Source organism: Erythranthe guttata, chromosome 6 (genome assembly GCF_056151865.1).
Source record: "Erythranthe guttata isolate IM_541 chromosome 6, IM_541, whole genome shotgun sequence".
In the NCBI taxonomy this organism is placed as follows: Eukaryota; Viridiplantae; Streptophyta; class Magnoliopsida; order Lamiales; family Phrymaceae; genus Erythranthe; species Erythranthe guttata.
Window position 1 is genome coordinate 16,240,404 of NC_142538.1, and position 10,143 is coordinate 16,250,546.

Genomic DNA, 10,143 nt, shown 5'->3' on the forward strand with positions numbered 1-10,143 from the left:
CGGACAATGTCTGGACAAAATTCATAAACAAAAATTTGAATAAAAAATTTAAAAAACAGAAAACCTAAAAAAATAAGACCCCACATGTCCCTTGAAGATATAGACAAGATATACCCTACATAAAACAATAATATCAAAAAATGGACCACAATTCCACAATCCCCAAAAGATCTAGACAATGTCTGGACAACAACCCACATTCTCGAAAAAATACATAAGGTTTGGACTCAACCTACAACTCCCCCCAAAAAATGAAAACCTCAAAAACATAAATCCTATTATCTTAATACAAATGTTCGGACTACAACCCACAACTCCCCAAGAACTTCCTACCTCTTTAATCGAACTTTCACAGTCGTCTTCATGTCTTTCTTCGAGAATCTTTAAATAGAAGGCATTTGGGAGAGTATTTCGATCGAAATTGAGTTTGGAGTTTAGGGGTTTTTTTTCTCTTCGATTTGGGATTGAATTTGGGAGAGGAGCATACATATATTTTTTTTTGGGAACACGTAGCAAGGGTTTTAAGTTTTGGGGTATTTTTATTTTTTTATATTAGGGGTAATATAGTCATTTTACTTTAGTCAACATCCAAATGATGAATAGGTGGCGGTGTGCAATGCCAAACACAATACAGAGGGCTCTGTGCTAATATTTATAACATAGGGGGGTTTTCGCCAATTATAAATAACACATCGAGGTCATTGCTATTAGCTCCATTTTATAGTTGAGAATCACTTTTAATATAGCCTTTATTTACTAAGGCCTCGTTTCTCTACCTATATCGGATTATATTGTATTAGGCGAGATTGGATTAATATCTCACTCACTAATTAATTGTTTAGGGCTCGTTCGGTTACCTATATTGGATTAGATTGGATTACATGAGATTGGATTAACTCCCTACTGATTAATTAATTATTTAGTAAATAGCATGTACGGTTTCTTATATTAGATTTTCTATTAAATTTGTTAAAATCAGTTATTACATATGAATACTCTATAAAACCACTTAGCTTACAATAATAAAATATAATTTTAAGGATAAAATTGTATTTTTCCTTTTTAGTCACCCCCTATTAAATTAATCTCAGTGAGAGGGATGCTACTAATTTAATGAAATAGTAGCATTTAATAGCGGGCTTTGAATTTAGTAGCGGGTTTGAAAAAGTGTGAATTTGACCAACCGGACATGCTATTAGCCCTACTATTTAGTCAGTAGAACATTATAGTGGTAACCGAACGAGCCCTTAGTCAGTAAAATTTTTGATTCGTAAGATTAAATCTTGTATTAAATTTGTTATTTTTTTGTATTAAATGTGAATTGTCCTAAAAAAATTAATTAACAAAATTATATATTGTTTTAAGAATGAGATTGTATTTTCCTCTTTTAATCACCCTTATAAAATTAATCGCGGGAGAGATGCTACTAATTTAACCAAATAATAGCATTTAATTGAGGACTTTAAGACCTCGTTTGCTTAGTGATATTAAGCTCTATTAACTAAATAGTAGGAGTTAGTAGGATGTTTGGTTGATAAGATTCGTATTTAGTCAACTCCACTACTACACTTAAAGCCCGCAATTAAATGTTATTATTTGGTTAAATTAGTAGCACCCCTTCCCCATGCGATTAATTTTGTATGATATAATAAAAAAGAGTAAAATACAATTTTGTCCTTAAACAATATCTTAGTTTTGTTAATTAAAAGACTTTATAGACAATTCACATTTAATACCAAAATTTAATAAATTTAATATAAAATTTAATCTAACGAATCAAACATCTTACTGACTAAATAATTAATTAGTCAGTGGGATATTAATCCAATCTCACCTAATTCAATGTGATCCGATATAAGTAAGCAAACGAGGCCCAAGAGTAGTAGCATACTTGACTAAATACGAATTTCATTAACCAAACATTTTACTAACCCCTATTGTTTAGTTAATAGAGCTTAATAGCACTAAGCAAATGAGACCGTAACAAAAATTAAATGTAAATAATTATATAAAAAATCCAGTTGAACAAGTCCAACCATGACACAATAGGTTATCCGGATCAATAGCCTGTCCAATTTTCAAAACATTACAAAAAAATTCATAATCATATCCTAAAAATATCCTCCTAATTTGACTTGTCACAAGTCCATTTAAAAGAGTACAAAAGAAAATATATTAAAAAAGACTATATAAGAATCATCTGCGCAACAACAACCATAAAAGTTCAGTCAACTGATCGGAATCGACGTAAAAAAAGAGTCAACTAATCTGAGGCGCCACAACTTTTAAAAGTTTATCAATTAAATCAAGTCAACTAATTAGAATTCCGATGAATCATCAACTAAATCAAATCATAATCGAAGTTCCGATGACTAGTCACTTACAGCTAGTGGCAAAAGGCCATTGGTTGCACATAACATTTTATTAACTAAATCAAGTCAATTAATCAAAAGTTACTGATGGGAGTCAATTAGTCATCTAAATTCTAACCGTATTTGGAATTAAAAGGGTAAAAGAAAAAAGAAAAAAGGAGGTGGAATTTCCCCATATACAGTGAGGGGCTAATATGCAATAATCTCTTTCTTTAAGAGCGTATTCACCAAATATAATATTTTCAGGGTCTAAAATGCTATTTATCCCGTTTTAGTTTTTGAATAAATATAAGTTGAGAATTTATTACTATGTCCAACGCGCAGAAGTCAGATGACGGAGCCCTAATGTGATATTATACAGTGCGCCGCCCCAATTCATGGTGCGCCGACGGCGGCGGCGGCGGCCACGAAATGAGCTTTTATTCCCGATCTAGCCGTTAGCTCATTCAATCGATTCACCTATAGGTTTTTTTCTTTTTGACTATATTTCATCCTCGGTTTCAATTTCTGCCCTTTATATGCAAAATTAGTAATGAAGATTCTTTTTTCCTCCGTCGATAGATCGGAGGTCCAAGCGGCGCGTGACGATTGAAGATTGAGTGCCGTTTCCGCTGACATTCTTCGTTTCTTTTTCCCACACATCATCCAGGACAAAGCATAATCTTTTGGTATAGTTTTTTGTTTGACTATGGATCTAGGTTATGAGTTCTTCTTAATTTAGTTTCGGTAGTATTTTTTTCAAAAAAAAATTCTATGTGTTTATCAGTTTACCCTTTCATCGTCTTCAGAAAAAAAAAAGTGAATAATTGTAGTGAGATAGTTGAGAAAATGAGGTTATAATAGCTGTGGCCTATCTATCGAATCGGATTATTTGTTGTTTCTATTGCAAATGAATACGCCGCACTTAAACATTGCCGATTTAATGGTATCCGTACTTCAAATATCGAGTAGTATTTCACAGTTAACAAACTGTTAATAGAAAAGATAGGTTCTTTGTTAGAAATTTCGGAATCTTTAATTTCTCGTGCTATTTTGAATATTTGACTGTGCAAATTTCACGTTGGACTTACGAAAGCTGACCGAAAGGTGTATGCTAATATGTCCTTGGTGGTGTGTGGAAGAAGACGCGAAGAAGATGGACGATTGGGTTGAAGTCAAGATGGCAGTGGATATCAGGTTAATTTTGTCCCGACTTTTTTGGTAATTAAAAGGGAAAGTGCGTAGTTAAACTTCTTATTTCAGCGTGGAACATTCTAGATTAATTCACAACGGTTTCTTGGTTAAAATCATATTGATATCTTAGTTAATTATATCCCGATTGGCTAAGCTTATTTTGGACATATGATAAACTGAGCTGATAAGTTGTTACGTCTTATTTTTTAAATTAATTTCTGAAGTGTATGGACAATAAGCTTATAAGCTATTTTTAATATTTTAAAGATCTTAAATAAAAATGTGGGGTATAGGTACTTTAAAAAGAAAAAGACTCTAGCAGCTCGTTCTTTGAATTTTTAAGATCGTTTTAACTTTTTTTACCAAATACTTATGAAGAACTTATAAGCTTAGCCAAATACCCTCTTAATCTTGTTTTCAAGACATTCATTTGCGTTATCTTGGTCTTTTTCATTTGTGACGTATCTCTCTGGATGCGTGTTGTGTACATCATCAAATACTTCATGAGGAAAACAGTATGGCGGATCCTTTTGCCCGTTTGGACTGCCCAGCTTTATAGCTGCTGGTGGTCCAAATTTACGGCTCGGACATGAATTTTGCCTTGCTCATCTGAAGCTAATAACGTAAGCAATACATATGATGTATTTTTTTCGATTTGTTAAATCTTTTTCGTATAGTGAGTTCAATCAAATGAAGGAAAAACGGATTTCAAGTGATGGAACTTTAGTACACTAAATTCGTTAAGTAGTGTAATGTACAGACGGGGGAAAGGAAAATGATGAATTTCGACAGGTACTGATGATGGGCTTGAAACGTCGTCTTAGGTGTTTCTCTAGGTGCTGCCGATTTTTTTTTTGAAATTGTGCTTGTGCCGAACATCTAAGATATGAATAGTCAGTCCCTTGATTGCAATACGGATTGTTGGCTGATTCCTCTCCACCCAAATTTTAGATTGATGTATTAACTTACTTTTTAAAGATTTTTGTAACTTTTAATTGCTACTTAATAGCTTCCGAAATTTTTGTCACTGCTGTTACTTATTCGAACTTGCTTTGACGAAAAAAAAATAAAATTAAAAACCCTTCCGTTCTGTTTCCATATGATACTTTTGCTTGTGATCGACTGATCGTATTTGTATTGATTTGTTTATGGATATGAACATGTGGAGCAGGTTGTGAAAAATTATTTTGTTTCACATTTAAAGCAACGAGGTAAGTGCAGCTGCATGAAGGAATTTGTAAGAACTTAACTCTCTAATGAAGACGACTGTAAATCGTAGGGCAAATTGCGGCCACCCCTGGTAACCCCAAATTACGGAAAGTGAGTAGTTAAACTTCTTATTTCAGGTTGAAATATTCTAGTTTAAATTTGTAACGATTTCTTGGTAGAATCACACTGACGTCATAGTTCACCGAGTTTTGGATTGTAATTAGAGCCTGTTTGGCTAAGCTTGTTTTAAACAGATGATAAACGGATAAGTTATTTTAAGAGATGATAAGTTGTTAGGTCTTATTTTTAGAATTAATTTCTGAAGTTTTTGGGTAATAAGCTTATAAGCTATTTTTAATGTTTTTAAGATCTTAAATAAAAATGTGGGGTATTTTTTCTTTAAAAAAGAAAAAGACTCTAGCAACTTGTTTTTTGAATTTTTAAGATCATGTTGATTTTTTTATTTACCAAATTCTTATGAAGAACTTATAAGTTATAAGCTTAGCCAAACACCCTCTTAATCTTGTTTTCTAGACATTCATTTGTGTTATCTTGGTCCTTTTCATTTGTGACGTATCTCACTGGATGCGTGTTGTGTACATGAAATACTTCATGAGGAAAACAGTATGGCGGATCCTTTTGCCCATTTGGACTGCCCAGCTTTATATAGCTGCTGGTGGTCCAAATTTATGGCTCGGACATGAATTTTGCCTTGCTCATCTGAAGCTAAATCATCATGTAAGCAATACACATGATGTATTTTTTTTCGATTTGTTAAAACTTTTTCGTATAGTGAGTTCAATCGAATGGCAGAAAAAACAGATTTCAAGTGATGGAACTTTAGTACACTAAATTCGTTAACTAAGACGGGAGAAAGGAAAATGATGAATTTCGACAGGTACTGATGATGGGCTTGAAACGTTGTCTTAGGTGTTTCTGTAGGTGCTGCCAATTTTTTTATTATTATTGTGCTTGTGCCGAACATCTAAGATATGAATAGTCAGTCCCTTGATTGCAATACGGATTGTTGGCTGATTCCTCTCCACCCAAATTTTAGATTGATGTATTAATTTACGATTTTGTAACTTTTAATTGCTGCTTAATAGGTTCTGAAATTTTGGTCACTGCTGTTATTCGAACTTGCTTTGAAAAAAAATAAAAAATAATTATTTTTACCATATTAGCTTTTTTCTCTGTTTTCCATAGGCTACTTTTGCGTGCGATCTTATTCTTAATAATTTGTTTATGGATTTGCACATGTGGAGCAGGTTGTGATAACTTATTTTGTTGCACGTTTAAAGCAAGGAGGCAAAGTGCAGCTGCATGAACGAATTCGGAGATGACAGTAGAATTGTGGGGGTATCGAGAGTTGTAAATTGTAATAGGGTGGTATTTATATAATGACAATGATGCCCTTTGCAATTTTACACTCCTTCTGTCCCATTTTATATGTCGTTGGAAAAAAGAAAATATATTCGACTAAATTGTAATACAAAACTTATCTTGTTTTTAGCAATTATATTTTATGTTCATATTTTTTTTGCATTTTTTTGAAGTACTTGCCATATCTTTGTTTTCATGGTAGTTGCACATTTCAATAAGCATTTTTTTCTGCATATAGTATATTATTAAGGGTTAACTGCAAAAAACCCCCTAAACTTTGGACGTTTTTGCGCTTTACCCCCTGAATGGAAAAAAGTTGCACGGGCATACCTGAACTTGTCAAATTGTTGCACCGACGAATAAAAAGTCTATTTATAGCCAAATTTCTGCATGAATTGTGCACGTGCAACTCACACGTGAAAATAGGGGGGCAATTTCGCCAACTCACACAATTTTTATTAAAAAAAATGGAAAAGAATGAAGAAATTGGCACCCATCATCTTCTTCCTCTTTTCCTCTTGCTTCACCACGGGAGAAAAAAAAAACTACCCAAGAAAAGACAATCTACAGCTAATCTGTGACTGAGTAAATCCAATTTCAATTCAACACAATTGACACTTGGCTAATTATATCCTCATCGCTCTCTGATTTCATCATCAACAAAATCGGTTCTTGATAAGTGGGTGGCCTAATTCTCAGTTCAAGATTCAAATCGGGGCACCGTTCTTTAATCATAATATTAACCGGGATGCTAATCATTTTCTCTTCTTTTCCGACAGCCGCTCATATATTTCCGATCTTCTTCCTTAGAACTTACAGTACCGGAAAATGAAATATTATGATTAATAATTGCGGGATTATGATTGATTGGTCTGTGAGTAGTGGGGTCAATACCCCAGCTCAAAAGCTTTCTTCTGATAATGAGTTCGTCTTCTTCTTCGGTGAAGCTGCCACGTTTGAGGTCCGGCCTGAGGCAGCAACTCTTACCGCAGCGGAGGAGTCCGGCGGATTTGGGCAGCGACCGCCAGCATCCCTCGCTAGTCCACGCGCCTTTGTTTGTGTAAGCTTTCTCACAGCAAGGAAATCTTCCCATTCTCGAACGATTGAACGATGCGGCGGCTGAGGGAGGCGGGCTCGGTGATTTTAAAGAGGCGGACGTCAGCGAAGGCGTAGAGGTGGTGGTGGTGCGGCGGAGCAGAGGAGGTGTTGGTGGTGCTGTACAAAATCCCCCCTGATCTGTTCCGCAGTAACAGCACGAGAGGAGGAAGAAGGTGGGTTAGCAGTCCAGTTTTTCTATTTTTTCTGTTTTTTTTTTCTTTTCTTTTTTCTTTTTCTTTGTTCTTTTATTATTTTTTTTTTCCTAAAAATATTGTGAATCGACAAAATAGCCCTTCCACTATCACGTGTGAGTTGCACGTGTGCAATTCAGGCAAAAATTTGGCTATAAATGGACATTTTATTCGTCGGTGCAACAATTTGACAAGTTCAGGTATGCCCGTGCAACTTTTTTCCGTTCAGAGGATAAAGCGCAAAAACGTCCAAAGTTTAGGGGATTTTTTGCAGTTAACTCTATTATTAACGAATAGCACCAAACATATTAATGAAAAAGGATTAATAACACATTGATCATTATCAGATAATATTTCCTCCTCTTTTCCTGTTTTACCCATATGTATTCAAGTATTCAACTCTAATATTAATTCTTTTTATCCCACCATTAGTTGATCAAATGTTATTCGAGTGTTTGTAAGGCACTTTTCCTAAAATTTAGAAACATTTATTGAAATTATTAATATTTGTGTAAAACTGAAAAACGACTATTATTTAGGAACAATGAGAGCTTTTAAGGCCGCGGCTACTCAAAATACTCGTTCCACTAAGTGTAAGACCAATTAAAAGGAAGACAACAAAACACACACCATAAAATGGCTAATATACCCATCACTTATTTTCCCTTTTTTCCTTTCAAGACCAAAAAACAAGATTTAAATTTGCAAAACACACCAAAAAAGAAAACGGAATAAGAAAACAGATTAGAGCAAAACGTGCAGATCAAACACCTTCAACACCACCACCACCACCACCACCGCTTGAGTCCGCTGCCGCCACCACCCAATCCTTCACCGTAGGACGATGAGTGCTCCAACACAAACGCAATCCAACACCAAAGACCAAGCCCAAGCGCCTTTAAAAGGGCGAAAAATTGAATGGGTTTTGTGAGAATCAAAACTTTTTCATTGTTTTTTTTTTTTTTTGTGTTAAAATTATTTAGAATTCTTCATGAGCACGTAGTTGTGAGATCATACTTAATAGTCATGATTTTGGGTTATATTTGATTTTCTTTTAACATTGTAGATCTACTACGGAACTCGACCTGCAAATGTCATTTTGTGTATATTTGCTCGACATTTACAGGTCGACTAATGTTAATGTTTTTCGACATCAACCAGACGTCAATTTTTGTACAGAGGACACGACATTCAAGCGTCAAATTTTGTGCGAAACGATCGACTAATTGGAGAAATATGTTCCTCCAACATTTTAAAATCATTTTGTAGACATTAAATTCAAAATATGGCATATTTATACACACAATTTGATTACAATTTTTCCCCCAAAAAACTATTACATTTTTTTTTTTTTTTTTGAAAATCCCAAAAAACTATTACATAATGAAACCAAAAATATTCTCAACAAGTTTATTTACAATTTTACCCCCAAAATAATCGTATTGGGCCCATTGGCGCGTAGGGTCCAAAACTATAACTGCCCGCCGAAAGTGGGGGACAAAGAAGAAATCCTCAAAATTTAAAATCAAACGTCACGTGCCGTGTATCAATCTGAACCGTACATCCTCATCCATCCAACGGCTGAAAATTTCAATCCACGTCATTCCAAATTGACCAATCACAAGCCACCTCAAATCTATATAAACGCTGCCCCAGTAGAAAATTTCTCCATTCTCTCAAAATTCCCCACCCTTCACTCTCACATCACAACCGATTACAGAGAAAAAAAATGGCACCCACGAAAGGAGAGAAGAAGCCAGCGGAGAAGAAGCCGGCCTCGCCGACGGAGACGAAGCCCAAGGCCGGGAAGAAGCTCCCCAAGGACGGCGGCTCCGCCGTCGCCGGAGACAAGAAGAAGAAGCGCGTGAAGAAGAGCGTGGAGACGTACAAGATCTACATCTTCAAAGTGCTGAAGCAGGTCCACCCAGACATCGGGATCTCGAGCAAAGCCATGGGAATAATGAACAGCTTCATCAACGATATATTCGAGAAGCTGGCGCAGGAATCGGCTCGGCTGGCTCGGTACAACAAGAAGCCGACCATCACTTCTCGCGAGATCCAGACCGCCGTGAGGCTGGTGTTGCCCGGCGAGTTGGCCAAACACGCCGTCTCTGAAGGAACAAAGGCCGTCACCAAATTCACCAGCTCCTAATTTTTTTCCCCCATTCCTAGGGTTTCGTTTCGTTTCATTTCATTTCATTTTATTTCCATTTAAATGACGATTTTGCCATCGCGTTTTTTAATTGGTTGAAATTTTTGCTTGATTTTCTGATTGTATAAAAAAAATTGGTTTTATAAGATTCTTCCTGATTGGAGATTTTGAAGTTAATCGGTATCGAATATATCTGCATTTCGTTTCATATATGTTTATGAAATTTATTTATTTTTCTATAAATTTATACGTCGAACGTACGATCTCGCATGCATTTGACTTGTCGACATCGATGCTTCCCTTACAATGTCATAGCTTATCGAAAAAGTCTCGGTTTTTATAATTAGTCTGAACATTTTGTAGGATATTTTTATTGCCTGCATGTTAAATATGTCGAATTATTTGATGCAAAATCGAAAAAAAAAAGGCACGATAAGGTTTTCGGTTTCTCGTGATTCGAGTTTTCGGGTTGTCTGTATGCATAGTGCATTTCTGAACTTCCTCTGCCAATACTTTGCTTGTATAGTATTCGAATGTTAAAACATTATTGACAGTACAAGTTCGA

At 35.2% G+C, this 10,143-nt stretch overlaps 1 protein-coding gene and 1 long non-coding RNA gene across 4 annotated transcripts; both read left to right on the plus strand.

The window, feature by feature from the left end:
* Positions 1 to 2,660: 2,660 nt before the first annotated feature.
* Positions 2,661 to 6,286, plus strand: LOC105963470 (uncharacterized). Of its 3 annotated transcripts, none has more exons than XR_016031880.1 (4): positions 2,661 to 2,837; positions 2,934 to 3,040; positions 3,448 to 3,548; positions 4,717 to 4,856. It is a non-coding gene; the product is annotated as an uncharacterized LOC105963470 (long non-coding RNA). The 3 variants fall into 3 exon arrangements; XR_001173279.2 differs by having other exon boundaries at positions 2,684 to 2,837; positions 3,459 to 3,548; XR_016031881.1 differs by lacking the exons at positions 2,661 to 2,837; positions 2,934 to 3,040; positions 3,448 to 3,548 and adding exons at positions 3,575 to 4,168; positions 5,577 to 5,652; positions 6,023 to 6,286 and having other exon boundaries at positions 4,717 to 5,492.
* Positions 6,287 to 9,101: 2,815 nt separating this feature from the next.
* On the plus strand, positions 9,102 to 9,755 carry LOC148770297 (putative histone H2B.3). The gene has a single exon (XM_088819962.1). The coding sequence runs from the start codon at positions 9,156 to 9,158 to the stop codon at positions 9,576 to 9,578; it is 423 nt and encodes a 140-aa protein (XP_088676088.1). The 5' UTR covers positions 9,102 to 9,155; the 3' UTR covers positions 9,579 to 9,755.
* Positions 9,756 to 10,143: the final 388 nt, after the last annotated feature.

Excerpts from the sequence above, each read along its gene's own strand:
- LOC148770297 (XM_088819962.1), top strand. The coding sequence starts at position 9,156 with ATGGCACCCACGAAAGGAGAGAAGAAGCCAGCGGAGAAGAAGCCGGCC.